Source organism: Gigantopelta aegis, chromosome 13 (assembly GCF_016097555.1).
Source record: "Gigantopelta aegis isolate Gae_Host chromosome 13, Gae_host_genome, whole genome shotgun sequence".
Lineage (NCBI taxonomy): Eukaryota > Metazoa > Mollusca > Gastropoda > Neomphalida > Peltospiridae > Gigantopelta > Gigantopelta aegis.
Genome location: NC_054711.1, coordinates 5,275,651 through 5,296,828, shown reverse-complemented (window position 1 = coordinate 5,296,828; position 21,178 = coordinate 5,275,651). Strand labels below are relative to the sequence as shown.

Below are 21,178 nucleotides of genomic sequence, written 5' to 3'. Positions count from 1 at the left end.
CTAAGGGAAGCAACTGGTGTAAAACCCAGTTCCATTATCTCCCATGACATAACGTAAATTTTAAAAATTAAATTAACTGCTGACGGATCCAGAAAGAAGACAACGAAGAAGTAAAATAAGAAAAGGTGGAAGAAATAATAATAAAATAATGATATAAAAAACCCGTCAAAGCACTGAGAGCTGCCATGGTCACCCCCCTCCCCCCCCCCACACCACCATCTCTGCAAAGCCTCCTGTTAACTTTAATTTATTATACTTTAAAGTCAACAGCAGACATTTGCTATCAAGCCTCATTTCATTTCATTTCAATTTATTCTTCGTGCTTATATCCAATTAAAGTTCAAGCACGCTGTCCTGGACACACACCGTAGCTATCTTGGCTGTCTGTCCAGAACAGTGGGTTAACTGTTAGTACTTAGTGACAGAAACAATGGTGTAGTGGTCTTACACCTACCCATTAAGTCGTTAAAACTCGCTCTGGGTGGGAGCCGGTACCAGGGCCGTAGCTAGCGGAAAGCATTATAGAAAATCCGGAAAGCATTATAGAAACTTAAAGAAAATTCTCTTCTTAACTGTTCAAGGAGTTTTAGACTATTAACTACTCAGTTGCCTCCCCCCCCCCCCCCAAACCCCCCCCCAAACAAAAAATCCTAGCTACGACCCTGGGTGCGCAATCTAATTAAAATTAACTCCAATATTACATAGCTAATTTTAATCAGATTGTGGGCTGCGAACCCTCTACCTACCAGCCTTATGTCCGATAGCTTAACCACGACACCACCGAGGCCGGTAATCAAGCCTCATACATTATACCTTTAGTGTTTTTTTTTTTTTTTAAACTTCATGTTGAGCAGAAACTTTGATAAAAATTTCTCTCAGACAACTATAAACTCTAGGTCCAGGGGATACATGTGAGATATTCTGCTCTATGTGAACATCACATCTCGACACAAACTGATGTTTATGTTTTCTTAAAATGGTGTCTGTCATTACAAAGACAACTATTTAACATTTACCTGTATAAAATGAGATAATCCTTTCCAGAATGTGCACTCCATTGTTTCTCACTGGCACCCAAATACAATTGACCCATCCCTTGCCAAGTTGTATGGAACGTCACTTTACTGGGTTGGTCAGAACAATGTTCACATAAGCACTGTGTAGTACAGAATAATGAACAAGCTCTAGAAATCAGTCGCATATACTGTAGAAATCATTCCTCGGCAGTACCTCCCACCCCCACCAGTTATTGTGTGTGCGTCTGCCATCCCCTCCAATTCGTTTATCTATATACCTTGCACTATTACTGTAGCACCAATATAGAGTCTGATTACTATAACTCAATATGCTCAGGGCTGGATTTAGACCTTGGGGAGCCCGGGGCATTTCATGTTCGGGGGCCCCTCAACATAGAAATTAAATTACATGACAAATAAAAAAATGAACTCATTTTATAATTATTACATTTTTTTTATAAAGGAAGTCCTTAATCTGGGTGTCCCCTCTAGCAGATGGGGCCCAGGGCAATTGTTCCCTCTACCCACTTATAAATCCGGCACTGAATATGCTCAATTCCCTAGTTATGGGGTGGTGGGGAGAAGGCTGTCATCCGCTCCAATTCGTACATCTATGCCCCATGCACTATTACTGTAGCACCAATACATAGTTTGATTACTGTAACTCAATATGCTTAATTCCCTAGTTGGGGGGGGGGGGGGGGGGGGGGGGAGGAAGGGGCTGTCATCCACTCCAATTTGTACATCTATAACCCTTGCAGCATCACTGTAACCCCACTTTATAGTCCGATTACTGTAACACTATATATTGATGCTATAAGCAGTTAAATGTAAATATATAAATAATACAAACTACGTCAAACTGAACATATATATTTATTACAAATCAAAACAATATTTGTACATATTGCACTTTTGAAAAACAAAACTTTACATTGCCCAAACAAAAACAAACATGGAACATGATAATGAGATAAGATCCCATAAGTTGTGGTTAATACTTGTCTCTGTATAAATATTCACCTGTCAAATTGCATGTACAAGGAAGAAGGAAGAATTTTTTTTGTTTAACGATGCACTCGACAGATTTTATTTACAGTTATATGGCGTCAGACATATAGTTAAGGACAACTACATGTAGAATGAAATAAAGTGATGTTATCTCAAATAAAACCTACAGCTTCTTAACCATTTCTAGAACAGTCGTTAGCCTACTAGTAATGAGGACAATTATTAATTAGTTGACATCAGGTTAGATCGAGTGTCCTCTAGTGGGTTTTTTTTTTTTTTTTTTTTGCTAGAGATGACTGTGCAATACCAAATGGTAGCCAACTACTGTGTCAGAAAGACACATTTTCCCCCCTAAATCTGATGCCACAGAGCTTTAGTTCGATTATTTTGTTGGTAACCGGTATCAACACTAGACGAAAAAACCTGACACCCCTATGTGAAACTCCATTATTGTTGTGCTGACGTACGACAAAGTGTGTGGAGATGTGACTCGACTGTGGCGCTAATGTTTAGAGGTCATATCATGCATGCTTGACTCGGGAATAATCAAAATAAAGCTCTGTGACATCAGATTTAGGAAAATAATGAGTATTTCAGACACAGTAGCTGTCTACCATTTGGCCATCGACGATTGCCGAATTACAACACACAGACATCTGTAGGTTATTCTCACACATAACAGAATAACGCTAGAAGACACTCCAGCTAACCTCACGTCTGTTGAAGTTCATGTGATGTGCAATAAACCTATGATATACTAGTGCTTCTAAAAACCTAATACCATGCAACATCATAGACTTATGCGATGGAACTTTAGTGGGTAGGGATGGGTGGAAACATATCAATCAATATCCCACCCACTGAAGAATACAATGTATCACAAGGATCTGTCCAAAAAAAGTGAGAAAGAAACTGAGTCTTTGTCATGAAAAGTGTCCAATTGCCTAGCAACAACTACAATCCCTGACAAACTGCTATTTGTTGGCAAATTGGGAAGATACCCAAGCAAGGCCCCATTTTAAATTTGTGAGCATAAATTTCAAAGCTTTTGTCCACTGTTCTTCAGAATTAAACTGAATCCTGAAAAGAAAAAACCCAACATTGTTATATTTAATAATTATCATACTGGGTAATGCCATGTATTAATTAAAATTATGTATAACACTGGCAGTTGTCTACTAAATGTAAAATAGAAAGTAGGAAAAAACACCCAACACCAAAATAAAATAGTTTATAACAAAATAACAGATAATAAAATCTTGTACATTACACATAAAATTATTTTAATATACTTATTACTTCTGTCACAATAAATATCTGTATTTTTACAATTATTGTAATAACAGTAATAAACATGTTGTTTAACTTTCACTATGCAAATTTTGGACCATTCTAAAATGCTAAATAGTACTTGCTAATCAATTTTCACCTTTTCCTAATTATCACATATAATTCCTAATTATATATTTGACTCAGTTACATTTGATACACACTTACTTGATAGAGTACGAGTTTCCGGTACTGGAGTCTTCAATCTTTCCTTTCTCCATGCGGTACGGCAGACAAAAACCCGTATCACCCTTTTCAACCTCCTCCTTGAACTGGTACAAATCAAAACAAATGATAAAGTATACGTAGAATATTAAAAAAAATCAAAAAAAAAATCATATTAATAGAGTACAAATACAATTTTTTTTTTAGTATAATTAGAAAAAATGCAATGCTTTTTTTAAAACTTTAGTTAAAATAGTGCTCTTTAGCTTTAGTAAAAGAAAGTTTATAAAAAGAAAATACTTTATGCATAAGTACTTTGATACTGAATGCGTATATGTTTAATAAATATACAGAACTTCACATACGTTGTTTTCGCTTCCTATTTATTGCACAAGTTTATTTTGTGCGGTCTCGTGGTATGCTCTTTCGCAAAACAAACTCGTGCAATAAACAGGAAGCGAAAACAACATATGTGAAGTTCTGTATTTATTACATACACATGTACCTTCTTTTATGTTTTATAAAAATGGTTTTTAATTCAACGTCATAACAACACTTTGTTAAATCTATGATCAAAACTCCTTTAATGGATTCATTTAACGTTAAGAATCATACTCTGCGGCAGCCTTGTGTAATGTTTCAAATATGATATGACATCAATTGTAAATCATATATGACGTAAGTAAATAAAAGGCACTAACTGAACTAAAAAGAAAAAGGGAATTCCCCCATTTAAGAGTTCCGGTACAGATTGCACGTATGTGCGATACAGGATACATTTATTACACGGTTTCAAAAGGCCTTTATCACTATAGTAAGACCGAATAGGTATGTAATAAAAATATATAAATTATGTATTTTCAGTTCTTTTCTAATGTCTTAATGTTACATTTATATGAATTGTTGAGGGCTGGTTGAAGATTAGGTTATGCTAAATCTGTCAACCTCATTAAATATAGTAATTTTTACATAAGTATACGAGATGGGGGGGGGGGGGGTGGGGGGCAGGGCAGGAGCAAAACATCAAATTCGGGCAAAATGTGCTAACCTGAAACCTTTTTACCATATATTTCCATCATTATGCCCTCAAAATTAGTTGGAATCCACTGAAAAATGTGTAGTGATTCATTTGCAACCCTATATTGCTGTTTAATTATAATGCTAATATAAATAAATTAGATTTGGGCATTTTCGTTAAATTCGGGTAAAAACAAGCCTGCTCCCCTACAAAAATGGGAGCCTGTACGCCTATGAGTTTTAATTATTATACACAAACATTGGATTTCACAAGAATTCAAACAAGAAACAAACCTGTTGTAAGCAATCCAAGAATGCCACCATTGCTTGATCAAATCTGAAAGTTACAACAAAAAAAAAATTATTATTTGTTATTTTCAGCAAGTATATATACTAATTACATTGAAAATTCATATCCACATTTGCATAACAAATAAATTATCCCACCCCCGGCTCTTCATAGGCATAATTGTTTAATATTTTAATGGAAAAGAGCTTTGTTTTTGCAATTTCTGAACGTTATTAGATAATTTGGAGACATTTTCTGTTCACACAGAGCTAGCATTGGTATGTGTAATGTGTATAATTTCTTAATTTAAAACAAATATCTCGTAGAAACTCTCCTGGACATTCGAAAATTTGAGGTGCGGTTGCGAACAAGCTTCATGCTATCAAGCCAGTCCTCGGAGGGTTGCATTCCTCCTACAGGCAGTGCACGAAGGATGAAATAAGTCTTGTGTCGTGCTCGTATCAGTCATACATACTTGACCCATTCATCTATCTTGAAGAAGAATCCTCCATCGCAGTGTGGGCAATGTCAGTGTATTCTGACGGTGCGCCACATTTTGGTGGAGTGTACTCATCTCAAAGACACTAGAAAAGATTATATTTGGACAACGAAATGTGATGAACTTTTATTACAATTTTTACGTGATACTGACTTTTATTTTACATTTTAATTTTACCTATCTGTGATATTTGTAATTTTCGCACAGTTCTATACACTGTGTTTTTATTTAACTTTTGAATTTTTATCTTGATGACGTTCATCATATTATTTTTGCAATTACCATAGTTTGACACTCAATAGCCGATGTATTTTTCATGCTGGGGTGTCATTAAACATCTATTCTATTCTAATTTAAATGTGAATATATTTTGGTTATGAAAAACAGCATTCATTACAAATCGATATCACACAATATGGGGGGGGGGAGAGACATAGCCCAGTGGTAAAGTGCTCGCCTGTTGCTTGACCCATCTAGGATCGATTCCCATCGGTGGGCCTATTGGGCTATTTCTCGTTCCAGCCAGTGCTCCACAACTGGTGTAATAAAGGCTGTGGTATGTGCTATCCTGTCTGTGGGATGATGCATATAAATTAATGTGCTCTAGTGGTTTCGTTAAACAATCAAACTTTAACTCTTCATACAATCTACAGACATGAAGGTTGGTTACCAAAAACAAATTCTGGAAATTTTAATACTGGTGGTCCAATATGGAGATTTGCCTTACGGTAAATGTTGCTCAATGGTCTAAAAAGACGACCCTCATTCAAAATGTATGCAAAGCAGCAGCTGAAACCATATCATACATTTTGTATGGAGAATATGGAAAATGTTTGGAAAACCCGGAAACACGGTATAGACAGGTAAAAAATGCAGAATTGTGGAAAACTTTCATCTCTGAATCTATGCTATTTAAAACACACATGTTGATTCGTGACAAAGATTGCCTTTGTAAATGTGGGACTTGGCAAGAAAAGAAAAAAAAAGAAAGGAAATGTTTTATTTAATGACACACACAACACATTTTATTTACGGTTATATGGCGTTGGACATAATTATGGTTAAGGACCACACAGATATTGAGAGGAAGCCCGTTGTTGCCACTTCATAGGCTACACTTTTCGATTAGCAACAAGGGATCTTTTATATGCACCACCCCACAGACAAGATAGTACATACCACAGCCTTTGTTACACCAGTTGTGGACCACGAGAAATAGCACAATGGGCCCACCGACGCGGGATTTTTTGTTTTTGACACTACAAAGACAATGTGATGAAAAATGAGAGAAATTTACTTTGCGTCCCAAAAGAATCGGAAACCTCCGGATCCATAGAGCGGTAGTTCTTTAGACTTGTCGGTTAGAGATTCCAGGTAGGAATGATTTCCGTATGGCACCAGTCGGTATCTGTAAAAAAGGAAAGGAATGTTTGTTTAACGACACCTCAGCACATTTTAAACAATGGCTGTTTGTATGATTATTGAGACAGAGAAAGAAAGAAAGAAATGGTGGAATACTTTAAACTCACAGAGAGAGAGAGAGAGAGAGAGAGAGAGAGAGAGAGAGAGAGAGAGAGAGAGAGAGAGAGAGAGAGAGAGAGAGAGAGAGGGATATATATATATATATATATATATAGAGAGAGAGAGAGAGAGAGAGACAGAGAGATAGAGAGACAGAGAGAGAGAGAGGCAGAGAGGATATAGAGGGATATATATCTATACGATAGAGAGAGAGAGAGAGAGAGAGAGAGAGAGAGAGAGAGAGAGAGAGAGAGAGAGAGAGAGAGAGAGAGAGAGCGGAGATAGAGAGAGGGATATGTCTCTATATATATATATAGAGAGAGGAGAGATCGAGAGAGAGAGAGCAGAGAGAGGAGAGAGAGAGAGAGATCTCAGAGAGAGAAGAGAGATGATCTCTCAGAAAGAAAGAGAAAGAGATAGAACTAGATAAAGAGAGAAAGAGAGAGAGAGGATAGAGAGATAGTGAGAGGAGAGAGAGCAGAGAGCTCTGAGAGAGAGCGAGATAGTGAGAGAGAGCCAGAGAGAGAGAGAGAGAGAGAGAGAGAGAGAGTAGAAGAAAAAAGGAAAGAGACAAGAGGGGAAACCCATTTCTGCTAAATAGGTTCATGCTACAAAAAATACAATAAGGGCCGAATTTACGAAGCCTGTTTTTCTTAAATCCAGGAATTTAAACATTGTAAATGTCTGTAGTTACACGCGTATAAGTCATAAACATTTGGCCCTAAGTGAACATTACAGCCACTTTTCTGTAGTGAGGACAGTACAAACAACAGCTGGGGGACCAGTTGGGATGATTGATCCTACAACCCATCACACCTCAAACAGGTCCTTTTCAAAGTAAACACGGCTCACCTTTGAAACGTTAGGTTCATTTTCTTTGCCAAGGAATGCAGCAATAGAACTGTCTGGCCCCAGGCAGCATTAATTTCATTCCAATCCACCTGCAATGTAACATCTTCATTCAACACACTGAGATTAAATCAAACACATGTAAAATAACCAGTAGAAATATTGACACTAAATTATTTTGTTTTGTTTAACAACACCACTAGAGCACATTGATTTAATTAATTTATTCTCTATTGGATGTCAAACATTTGGTAATTCTGACATGTAATCATCTGAGGAAACCGGATACATTTGTTTTTCTAATGCAGCAAGGGATCTTTTATATGCACTTTCCCACAGACAGGATAGCACATACCACAGCCTTTGATATACCAATTATGGTGCACTGGCTGTAACGAGAAATAGCCCAATGGGCCCACTGACCGGGATCGATCCCAAACCGACTGTGTATTAAGTGAGCACTTTAACCACTGGGCTATGTCCCACCTCCACTAAAAATGATGCCATATGTCCTAGTGGTGGCTGTTTGGAAATTATAGAATAACAAAAATACTTTATATAACAATTATCATATTTAAAATTAGGAAAACACCAATGACATTAATATATATGTTCTCATACTCATAGCCAATTGGAAATTATAGAGATTTTTTTTTTTTAATCTAAATATTTAATTTTTTCAGCGAATCGATGCAACATCATGCGAGTGTTCTAACCATGATGCCAGCATTCTTTTAACACTGAGTTCCACTAAAAGAAAGGAATATACTAACCGGTACACTAGGAAGACGGCCAAGTCTGAAATTGTTGATTGTTCCGAAATGACCACTGTGCCTGAAAGAGAACCACCATGATTGTTGTAATGCTACACACATGACATGACGGACATTTTTGGATGATGGGGATGGAGTGGAGTCATAGTAATAAATATATGAACCGATAAATCAATTTTAGTAATTTTCTGCAAAAGAGTTGTTTTTTTATTGTGCTTTCTATGTAAAATTTATCAAGTCCACAATCGGTGATCTTAATTTGAACTAAGTAAAGTAAATAAAGGACAGAATTTAAAAAAATAAAAAAATAATTTAGAAAGTATTCCACACATAAAAGTGTCAAATAAACCGAATGAAAAGACAGATTGCTCAGATTAAAACAGAGCAAAACAAAAATATGTCCGGACCAAACACACATTGCTATATTAGCCAACTGCTAATTTTTACACAAAATGGCTAAAAAAAATGTTTAGACTTTGGCTAATAAAATATTCCTTAAATTAACCACATTTTCATGATTTTCAAGTAAATACTCTACATTTCTGAAAAATTGGCTAAACCAATTTTTTTTCCAGTGTGAGCCCTGTAAACAGAGAAGGAAAAAAGAAGGAAGTTATAGTCACGTGATTGGAACTAGAGGGAGCATACAGTAGAAGATTTTAAGCCATTCCATTGGCTTTTGGGATGTTTGGACCAGGCTACTAGCCGTACGGGTAGAGTGCACTTGTGTGAGGACAGGTAATGTTGAAAAGAAATAGTATAAACAGAGAATACTCCCGGAGTGTCTTGTGATACCAAAATATATCAGCACGAGTTGATAAAAGTATCAAATCCGATGATGTTGCATGATATCACAAGCAGGGTTGGTACAGAAAGTGTGAAATCAAATTCAAGAACATTCAAGAACATTTGCGGGGGAAAATAGGACTTTTTCAAGAACATTTTAGGAGTGTATGTACAATAAAAAAAGCGTGGCTTTCTAAAGCATACTTCCCAGCATTCACAATGCTTAACCGTTTCTTGCAAAGATTGCATACTGCAACCTTGTCATCTGCGCGATTTTTCACTATCCAATCTTTATATTTGGGATCAACAAGCCACTCATCCCGAAACTTGCAACTTCCATGTTGGCGAGGCATGATCGAAAACATTCCAAGAAACTTCCAACATGTGCGAATTAAAAGTCCAAATGGCATCACGTAGAAAAAAGAAGAAGCAAACACGGCCCTAATTGGTCATTCGCTCTTGAATGAACCAATAGAAAACGTTGTAGCGACAATTGTCAGTAATGTGGGTGGAATGTTATTATATTTAGCAGTGGTAGACTCATTAACAGAACGACAGTGGCGTGACGTCACTAATGATATGTTTAGCGCTGAAACGTACACAAAGACGTAACAAAAGAAGCGATATCTCCTACGAGAATATCGCAGGATATATAACAAATTATAGTACCAGCAATATCTCCTACAAAAGCCTTTAATAGATGATAAAAATTAGAATATAACGCCTTGAACTGAGTAATGATAGTAGAAGTCGTTTCTATGGATAAAATGGAATTTTTTGTACCTGATCTTATCATATATAATCACCAGGGTTGCACATAGAACACCATAAGCAATCCGATTAAAAAATTAGCTCTACTGGTCTACCAGTAGATCTAACAGCAATGCGTTGACTCCCATGTCCAGGTGACATTTCATCTATAAATAACAATTTAAATATCAACCAATTACACTTCGCCTTTTATAGCGTTATTCGGGAACATACAAATTCTAAAAATATCGCGCGAGAATATTTATGCAATAGGCGAACTTGTTGGTCTATTTCAACATTAAGAAACAGGGGGAAAAGTGCAGTAATAAACTCTGGATTGTATACTAGTATAAACAGATTTTATGGCTATACCATAACGTTTTGTTTTTTTTCGTCTTGAAACGAATTTTATATAAAATTTTATATTGAAATTAGTTTCCGGCATACTTTGTAATTCACCCGAATCATTTCGTATACCCTCGGCATAATCCCAAATGTTTTCAAATTCTTTTCAAATCGCTGGCATGATTTTGCATGTAAGGTTTTGATTGGTTGAATGAAAGGTCAACTGGACATGAGCTCCAACAGGGTGCTGTTAGATCTACAGGTAATAGTAATTAACCAGTGGAGCTCATTTTAATTAGATTGGTGTGTACTTCTGTCCGTCTGTCTGTGTATACGTGCTTGTACCATAAGCTACTTTGGAGGCATGGAGTATGCTGCTTCGTTAAATCTTTAAACTTTAGATGCTCAAAATATCAACCCTGCCGACAGTACCCCACTACATAATACAACCATGGATTTAATCTATTGCCTGTAAACTATGAACATATTTAATACTTGACGGAACTTACCATATATGGAATGTTGCATTAAAAACGTTTGTTTTCTTCAGTTTGTCGAGCTGTGACTGTGCGTATCTCAACTGGTTGTCCACACTGAAACACAGAGCATAAAAACATTCATCACCGAAAAAGAACATTGTCTGAGACATGTGGTTACTGCAATTTGGTCTATGTGAGTTTGTTCTGTAGAGCAGTTCGGGGCATTCACAAGGATCAAGATGTTCAAGAATCAAACAAACCTGTTTGAATTAGTGTGCATGTTTTTTTCCGTAAAGATTAATAAAACAATATAATAGTGATTGCAAAATCGACATTTTAGCAAATACATGTAGCTGCAAGAGATATTTTAGTACACACACATTTAATCCTATTATAGTAATAAAGACAATTGTGAAGCATTGGTTGGGTCTACTGACAGGGATCGATTCTAGATCAGCCGCACATCAGGTGAGTGACATACTACTGGACTACATCCTAGCCCAATGGTAAAACACCTGCTTCATGTGCAGTTGGTTTGGGATGGATACCCGTCGGTGAGCCCATTGGGCTATTTCTCGTTCCAACCAGTGCACCACGACTGGTATATCAAAGGCCGTGGTATGTGCAATCCTGTCTGAGATGGTGCTACTAATGGAAAAATGTAGCGGGTTTCCTCTCTAAGACTATATGTCAAAATGATCAAATGTTTGACATCCAATAGCCGATGATTAAAAAATCAATGTGCTCTAGTGGTGTCGTAAACCAAACCAAACCAAACAAAAATCCTGCCCCCACAAACTAAAAACAACTTCATATAAACATAACTGATGACCAGTGATGAAATTCCAACCATTTCCAACACTACCTTGGCACGCTTGTCCTCTGCAGCTAATAAAGATGGTCTGACCCATGGCACTAACTAACGACCACCGGTAGTAGGGGAGCATAGTAGGTGGTTAGAAGTGCCTCTTAACAAAAAGAAAGATATGTTTTATTTAACGACACACTCAACACATTATTTTACGGTTATATGGCGTCAGACATATGGTTAAGGACCACACAGATTTTGAGAGGAAACCCGCTGTCGCCACTACATGGGCTACTCTTCCGATTAGCAGTAAGGGATCTTTTATTTGCTCTTCCCACAGGCAGGATAGCACAAACCATGGCCTTTGTTGAACAAGTTATGGATCACTGGTCGGTGCAAGTGGTTTACACCTACCCATTGAGCCTTGCGGAGCACTCACTCAGGGTTTGGAGTCGGTATCTGGATTAAAAATCCCATGCCTCGACTGGGATCCGAACCCAGTACCTACCAGCCTGTAGACCGATGTCCTACCACGACGCCACCGAGGCCGGTTGCCTCTTAACAATGCCAGAAGTAACTACTGAACACTCTCCAAAGTGGTCAGACTAAGCCCACAGCTAAAAGCCGATGGTAAATGGCATGAGTGTGGTACGGATAGCCACAAGAGACAAGCACCTGTCACGGTTGGAGAGACAATGACTGGGATGTGGAGATAGACAGCAAAAGAAAACAAAGATAGGAGTTGCCAGATTGGGAAGAAATAAGATGAAATTCAAAGGAGAGAAAGGAAAGGAGGCAGTGGGATTAAAACCCCCCCACAAACTTTACTTAAACCTATAAACTGAATACTAAAAACTGTAGTTTCACCACCAACTACAAACCTTCTCTGTTCGTCTTCGAGTTCTAGAGCCTGTCGCTTATACTCATTGTACTCCTTTCTGTAGCTGAAACACAAAACAGATCAACATCCATAGGTGCAAATATATATTGTTCCTTTCGTTTGAGGAATGAATTAGAAAGTAACTATTTTCTCCTTGGTCGAAGTACATAAGGGTTGGTAATTTGCATAAGTGTTTGGTAAGGGGCGCTGTTAGTGCACTATATAAGGAGGTGGCAATGTGTTTTTTATCATCTCGGTTGTGGTGCATGCATTTTACACTTGGCATGGAGATGGACAGGCTCACTGAAGAAAAGTTAGACGCCATATTGAAAAGGTTGGATTCCTCGAAGGATGAGATTGAGCAAGCAGTTGAAGAACGTTTAGAATGTTTCAGAGGAGAATTCAATAGAATGAAAAAAGAATTGGATAAACTGAAAGCTGAGTGCGACTTTAGTTGGCAGCGGGAAGGTAATAAAATTCAGTATCTTTTTAATGCTGAAACTGTGGAAAATTTAGAACAAATTAAATTTGCACTTGAATTTAAGAAATATGACTATGCTAAAGATCTTGCAGTTACAGAATTAGCTAGGCTAGGAAATAGGAACAAACTTATTAAGACAGCCAATTCTTTAGACGGTGGTTGGGAGACGATGATAGGCGCATTACATGGGCCGAAAATAAAGCTGTTTGGAAGAGTAAAGCAAAGTTTTTACGATCTTTACGTGTGCAGCCATATTCAAAATCACGTAATGTTAATAATGTGCATTCAGTTTCTTGTGATATTGACAACTCTCGCAGTGTTAGCCAGCAAAACGGTCATCTTTTTTTAGCCAGAGGTCAGAGGTCAGGTGCGTGCTTCTCGTGCGATGAGTTCAGTCATTGGAGGAGAGATTGCCCACAGCTCAGTTCAGGTCAGCAGTCAAATAACGCACGGAATGCCATGACCACGAGCCAGTGATAGTAACGGCATAGAAGTTGAGTATGAAACATTAACACGTGATTAGTCTGAATAGGAACAAGGCATGGCTGAAATTATAGTGAAAGATAGGCTCAAACAAAGTGTGCAATTTTGGCGTGATATAGGGGCCATTGATTTTGTTACCTTTCTATTCTACACCACCAAATATGGAGCTTAGGAATAACATATCAAGTAAACAACACAGTGTGTTCGTTATGCAAGCAATTACAGATTTACTTAAAAGAGGTCTAGTTGTGGAATGTCTACAAAAACCTGTAGTAGTTAGTCCGTTATCTGTTGCTGTTCAGGTTTCTGGTGAAAAACGGCTCATTTTGGATTTGAGTTTGGTTAATAAGTATATTTGGAAATTATCCGTTAAATACGAAGACTGGAGGACTGCTCTTATGTACATACACAAGGGTGATTGGTTAGTTAAGTTTGATATTCACTCTGCTTATCACCATATAGATATTTATGAAAGCCATACTTGGTTTCTAGGTTTTGCGGGGGAGAGAAAATACTTCGAAAAAGTATTATAAATTTCTTGTTTTGCCTCTTGGTTTGAGCACGGCCTCATATATGTTTACTAAAGTTACTAGACAGTTGGTTAAGTTGTGGAGGAAGTTGTGGAGGTCAAAAGGAATTAAAATTGTTACTTATTTGGATGATGGTATTATTTCTGGAGCTTCCGAGAAAGAAACTATCGAGTGTGGTGAGATTGTCAAACAGGATTTGATTCAATCCGGCTTTGTACTAAAAGTAGAAAAATCATTATGGAAGCCTCAACAATGTCTTGAATGGTTAGGGTTTATCATAGATACTTTGGTTATGGAAATGTGTATTCTGGATAGGAAGATAGTCAAATTACAAAGAGCAATTTCAGATATTTTAATAGATCGTGATGTTGTACCGGCTAGATGTTTGGCTTCGGTGGTCGGTCAGGTGATATCAATGAGTATGGTGACAGGGTCAGTTTCTCAGCTTATGATGAGGTCTTTATCTACGCAGATCACTTATATAAAATCCTGGAAAGATTTTATATCACTTTCTTTGTTGAGTTGTGCTCAACTTGTCTTTTGGAAAGATGAGATTCAGAATTATACTACTAGAATACTTTCAACAGAGTCCGTTGTTCAAAAAGTAGTGTATAGTGATGCCAGCGATACTGGATTTGGAGGATATAGTGTTGAGTGTCATGATGTTCAAGTTCATGGGTTGTGGACTTCAGAAGAAAGTAGAGAAAGTTCTACTTGGAGAAAGATGGCTGCCGTTAATTTGGTATTGAAGAGTTTGTGTTCTGTTCTTAAGGGTAAACGAGTTAAATGGTTTACTGACAATCAAAATGTGGTAGCTATTATTACGAAAGGAAGTATGAAACCTACATTACAAGTTATTGCAATAAAAATATTTAGAGTTTGTCTTCATAACGAAATACAATTAGAAATGCAATGGATTCCAAGAGATAGTAATGAGCAAGCTGATTATCTGAGTAGGATAGTCGATTATGATGATTGGGGAATAGCTCCTTTTGTGTTCACACATTTAAATATATTATGGGGTCCTTTTGAGGTTGACAGATTTGCATCTTACTACAATAACAAATTGTCTAGATTTAATTCTAGATTTTGGAATCCAGGTAGTGAAATGTGTAGATTCTTTCACTGTAACAATGGGGTATTAGTTATAATTGGATTGTGCCTCCTGTATTTTAGGTTTCACGTGTTCTTAGACATATCGAAAGATGTAATGCCAAGGGTACTTTGGTGGTTCCCATGTGGTATTCGGCCAGTTTTTGGCCTTTGCTGTGTCCAAGTGGTACTTTCATACCTCAGGTGAAGGATTGGATGTATTTACCTAGGCATAAAGACGTGTATACACCCAGCAGACTTAAAGGTGGTTTATTCGGGGAATATGATTTGCATTTTCATATGTTAGCTGTTAATATACAATTTTGATTAGTTTTGTCATGTTTTCCAGGTATTTTTAATCACGTTTTTCGTGATGACTTAGTGAATCTTCCTGGACATCTGAGGGATATGGCGAGTCAGATTCCAGAGTTTTTGTCTTATTCAAGAGTGGAATCTACTACCAGGAAGTATGAGCTTGGTTTTACGGCTTGGTCTAAATGGGCGATGGTTAATGAAATTTGTTCTAGTTTACCAATATCACCTTTACATTGTGCATTGTATTTGTTATCAGTGATTCAAAGTAGTGAATCGATTTCTGCAGTAGATGCTGCTTTTTACAGTATTAGACATTGTCATGTGGTGGTGGGGTTGTCTTCACCTACAGATAATTCTTTAGTTATTAATATACAAGAAGCAGCCAAGAGGAAATTGGCTCGCTCTGTAAATAAGAAAGAACCTGTTACTTTATACATGTTGAATAGTTTGGTTGAATCTAAGTTACCTGATCCCAATTTATATGATTTGAGAACGTTATGTATGTGTTTGGTAGCCTTTGCTGGTTTTATGCGATCGGCAGAACTTCTTAACATTAGATGCAGTGATGTTATTTTTTCACAAGCTTATATGACTATTTTCATTGAAAAATCTAAAACGGATGTGTATGGGCATGGCTAGTTATAGGTAGAACTGGCTCTGTGACGTGTCCAGTTACTTGGTTAGAGAAGTATTTTCAGGCAGCTCAACTCTAAGTTTATTCGAATGAATTTGTTTTCAGAACCTCTGTAAAACAAATGATGGTTTTGTTTTGAGAGGTAAAAATATCCCACTTTCTTATACCCGAGCAAGGGAGTTGTTTTTAGAAGCATTTCAGCCTTTTGTTAGTAACATAACCAAGTATGGCTTACATAGTCTGAGATCTGGGGGAGCAACAGCAGCAGCTAATAATGGTATTCCAGACAGGATGTTTAAACGTCATGGGCGTTGGAAGAGTGAGAATGCCAAGGACGGTTATGTTAAAGATAGTATGGAGAGTAGATTGGCAGTATCAATGTCTTTGGGGCTTTAATTTACATGCCCGTTCTTTGAATTTCATTATGTGCGCCACACAGTATGCCATTTACTTGTCGTTATGTTTTATGTACAGAGGGGGGTGAAGGAGAAATATTGTTTCTTTCATTTGAGGAACAAATTAGAAAGTAACTATTTTCTCCTTGGTCGAAGTACATAGAGGTTGGTAATTTGCATAAGTGTTTGGTAGGGGGCGCTGTTAGTGCACTGTATAAGGAGGTGACAATGTGTTTTTTATCATCTCGGTTGTGGTGCACGCATTTTACACTCTTTTGAAAGTATCGTACATTAATTGTGTGTTGTCTTTTTATAGGTTGGCGAACCGTGAGAATACGTTTTTGAAGGTGAACAGCCACTGGAGGGGTAACGGCCCATTATAATTCGTTTAGAGGTTTACGTTGTAACAGTGGTTTTCAGACTGTTGAGTGTTTATTATGGAATAAACTGTGGTACGTCCGTATGTGCGCCACACAGTATGCCATTTACTTGTCGTTTTGTTTTATGTACAGAGGGGGGTGAAGGAGAAAAACCAAGTTTCAATGACCTAGGAACTGATCTAAACACAAAAGTTTAATGCAAAAGTTGACGTCATCACCGTCACAAAAGTAATACCTATATTTCACCTGTTTTCTTTGTAAAGGTGCGACAAAAAGGTATCACAAATGTTGCATGATCAATCTAAGCAAGCAAGCTCAATAAATGTATTGTTGTGATGTATACTGTAGACTAAGAAACCAACCATGGGTTGTTAGTTGATTTCACTGTTGTGATGTGGACTGTACATACTTTAAGAAACCAACTATGGGTTGTTAGTTGATTTTACTGTCATGATGTCTACTGTACCTATTTTAATAAACCAACCATGGGTTGCTAGTTTATTTTACTGTTGTGATGTGTACCGTACTATAGACTTTAATAAACCAATCATGGGTTGTTAGTTGATTTTATTGTGATGTGGACTGTACTGTACTGCACACTTTAAGACACCAATTATAGGTTGTTAGTTGATTTTATTGTTGTGATGTGGACTGTACTGTAGACTTTAGTAAACCAACTATGGGTTGTTAGTTGATTTTATTGTTGTAAGGTGGACTGTACTGTAGACGTTAATAAACCAACTATGGGTTGCTAGTTGATTTTACTGTTGTGTTGTGTACTGTATAGACTTTAATAAACCAACTATGGGCTTCTAGTCGATTTTACTGTTGTGACGTGTACTGTACCTTTCGTCTTCAAGATCAAGCTCCTGAGATATCTTCTTTTCCCGTTCCAACATTTCTGCCAGTTCCGCTCGTTCCTTCTCCACCTCCGCCAACTGTTCTTGTAGAGTTAATTCTTCAGCTCTCAGCTGAAATGTTAAAAAAGACATGCACTTCAAGACTTGTCGAAACAAAGATACACCACTAGAACACATCAATTTATTAACCATCGGGTACTGGATGTCCAACATTTGGTAATTATGACTCGTAGTCATCAGAGGAAACCAGCTAAACAAAATTTCTAATGCAGCAAGGGATCTTTTATATGCACTTTCCCACAGACAGGAAAACACACACCACAGCCTTTGTCCAGTTGTGGTGCATTGGTTGGAACTAGAAAAAACCCAATCAGTTGAATGGATCCACAGAAGTGGTTCGATCCTGCGACGCAAGCACCTCAGGCGAGCACTCAACCGACTGCACTGACAGAGACTTCAGTTAAGACGCTGATTAATTACTGATCAATCTGACATAAGTATACACTATAGTTGTAGTTTATTTTGTTTAACGACACCACTAGAGCACACTGATTTGTTAATCATCAGCTACTGGACGTCAAATATTTGGTAATTCTGACATGTAGTCTTCAGATGAAACCTGCTAAATTTTTTCCATTAGCAGCAAAGGATCTTTTATATACACTTTCCTACAGACAGCACATACCACAGCCTTTTATGTACCAGTCGTGGGGGCACACACTAGTTGGAATAGGAAAAAACTGACCTAGGTCCACTCAAAGAGAGAGCAATCCTACAAGCTAAGCAGTTTACGCATCTGCTCTTTTCAGAGAGCTAGATCCGGCTTACTTGTTATGTAAAATTCTTACTAGCTGAATACAAACTCTACATACAGGATGAAATACATAAACATGATAGTTTTGTTTTGTTTAAAGACACCATTAGAGCACATTGATTTATTAATCATCGGCTATTGAATGTCAAACATTTGGTAATTTTTACATATAGTCTTCGAGAAAAAACCCGCTCTATTTTTCAATTAGTAGGAAGGGATCTTTTATATGCACCATCCCACAGAAGGATAGCACATACCACAGCCTTTGATATACCAGTTGTGGTGCACTGGCTGGAATGAGAAATAGCTCAATGAAAGCGCATCAAGGAAGCACTTTATCACGTGATAAAATCTAAATTCTCTATATACCTGCTCCAGTTCGGTATCAAGAACCGATTCATCCACCACCTCCTCTTTCGTTCCCAGCTTCTCGAGAAAGTCTCTGTAAATACAAACACCACAGTTACAATCTCTGCTATACAATGTTTGAATAGTAAGACGACATTAAAATAGGCTTAGCGCCTGGTACCACACGTACATGTCATAGTGTTTTTCCTAACTTGTTTCAGCGCGGGGCAGCACCATCCTCAATGACAATAGCAGGGCTAGCTCTGCCACTCACCAAATTCGCCAGTAGTCAATTTTAAGACTCCTTTGAAAATCCTAAATATTTTCATATACTTACCTTTCTGATACCCAATAGCCGATATACATTAATTCATTAATTCATTCTTTGAAAACCTTAAGACCTATTTGCAAATTTTATTCCCAGACCGATTGCACATCAGGCGAGTGCTTTACCACTAGACTATGTCCCGTCCACACTAAGTGGTATGTAAATTATGACGATCGTACCTGTAGTCCTTGCACTCATCCTCCGTGGTTTTGAGCTGGTGGTCTAGCTGGTCCAACAATGCATCTGTACACTCCTGTGAGAATAAAAAAAGAAATAAAAAATGTTTAATGACACAACTAGATCACATTGATTTTGTTAATCATCAACTACTGGATGCATCTGTACATTCCTGTTAGAAGGAAGGAAATGTTTTATTTAACGACACACTCAACACATTTTATTTACGGTTATATGGTGTCAGACATATGGTTAAGGACCACACAAGTATTGAGCAAAAAAACCCAGCTATCGCCACTTCATGGGCTACTCTTTTCGAGTCCACTGACGGGGATCGATCCTAGACCGATCACGCATCAAGCGGACGCTTTACCACTGGGCTACGTCCAGCCCCTACTCCTGTTGGTATAAAAAAGAAATAAAAAATGTTTAATGACACAACTAGATCACACTGATTTTGTCAATCATCGGTTATTGGATGTCAAACATTTGATAAATATGACATGTGGTCATTGAAGAAACCTGCTACATTTTTACATTAGCAGAAAGGGATCTTTTATAAGTACTTTTTCACAGACAGGATAACACATACCATAGCCTTTGTTATATCAGTCGCGGAGCACTGATCCGGATGGGGAGAAAACCCAATCAGAGAATGGGTCCACTGACGAGGTTTAATCCTCAGGTGAGTGGTCAAGTACCTGTCGTGGTTGATGAGACAAGGACTGGGGTGTGGAGATGGACATCAATAGAAGTCGAAAGACAGGAGCAGCTACCAGATTGGTAATAAATCAGATGGAAATTAAAGGAAAGGGGGCAGTGGGATTAAAAAAAAGTAAAGAGAGGGAAAAAAAAAGAGTTCCATTTGATTTTGATTGAATTTTTCGAGACAAGGACTGGGATGTGGAGGTTAACAGTGAAGATCATGAAAAAATCAAATAGAAAGGGCTAGTGGGTTGGAAAAGAAAAGAAAGAAGTGAAAAAGCACAATACAATCAACAACATATACATATACATCTACATTACATTATTTATGAGATGAGATGGAAATAATATTACAAGCAAGAAATTCACTGCTATTTAACAACAGCAAGGCGTGGTGCAAAAGAGGCAAACAATCACGGTTTGATGTAACTATGGGTAGTTATGATGGAGCAGAAATTTGCGAAATAGTCGGGCTCTTTCTTCTTTCAGAACTACAAGCCAAATACGGCAACAATATAGGACTATATCGCGACGATGGCCTAGCTGCATTCAATGAGTCACCGAGAACCATAGAGATAATCAAAAAAGATATTTGCAGAATATTTGCAAACCATAAACTCAAGATCACCATAGTCGCCAACAAAAAATCTGTAGATTACTTAGACGTAACTCTAGATCTTGAAAAGAGCTCAGTCAAACCCTATATGAAACCAAACAAGACACCTTTATACATCCACAACAAGAGCAACCACCCTCCAAATATTATCCGCAGTATACCAAAAACAATAAATAAAAGGCTTTCTGATATATCTTCGAATGAGTGCATCTTTGAAGAAGCGAAACGCCCATATAAGGAAGCCTTACTCAAGAGCGGATATAACTATAACCTCAAATACACCCCAACAGCAGAAAACAACAGACGCAGAAACAACCGCAATAGAAACATCAGCTGGTACAACCCACCATAAAGCTCCAACGTAGGTCACCAGTTCCTCAGATTACTCGATGAGTGCTTTCCCAAAAGCAACCCTCTCCACAAAATTATAAATTGAAACACCGTTAAAATTAGCTATAGCTGCATGCCTAATGTTGGGAAAATAATTTCAGCGCATAACAAAA

At 37.6% G+C, this 21,178-nt stretch overlaps 1 protein-coding gene across 2 annotated transcripts in view; it reads right to left on the bottom strand.

Moving 5' to 3' along the window:
- Positions 1-1,876: 1,876 nt before the first annotated feature.
- Positions 1,877-21,178, bottom strand: part of LOC121387527 (beclin-1-like) — a 30,759-nt gene continuing 11,457 nt past the window's right edge. For both annotated transcript variants that reach the window (XM_041518674.1, XM_041518675.1), the window contains 11 exons: positions 19,357-19,430; positions 18,871-18,943; positions 17,674-17,798; positions 12,519-12,581; positions 10,860-10,943; positions 8,470-8,530; positions 7,700-7,788; positions 6,624-6,734; positions 4,833-4,875; positions 3,525-3,628; positions 1,877-3,107 (listed from right to left, as the gene is read on the bottom strand). In XM_041518674.1, coding sequence (XP_041374608.1) covers positions 3,002-3,107; positions 3,525-3,628; positions 4,833-4,875; positions 6,624-6,734; positions 7,700-7,788; positions 8,470-8,530; positions 10,860-10,943; positions 12,519-12,581; positions 17,674-17,798; positions 18,871-18,943; positions 19,357-19,430 — 933 coding nt within the window. In that variant the 3' untranslated portion in view covers positions 1,877-3,001. The remainder of the gene's footprint in view (positions 3,108-3,524; positions 3,629-4,832; positions 4,876-6,623; positions 6,735-7,699; positions 7,789-8,469; positions 8,531-10,859; positions 10,944-12,518; positions 12,582-17,673; positions 17,799-18,870; positions 18,944-19,356; positions 19,431-21,178) is intronic.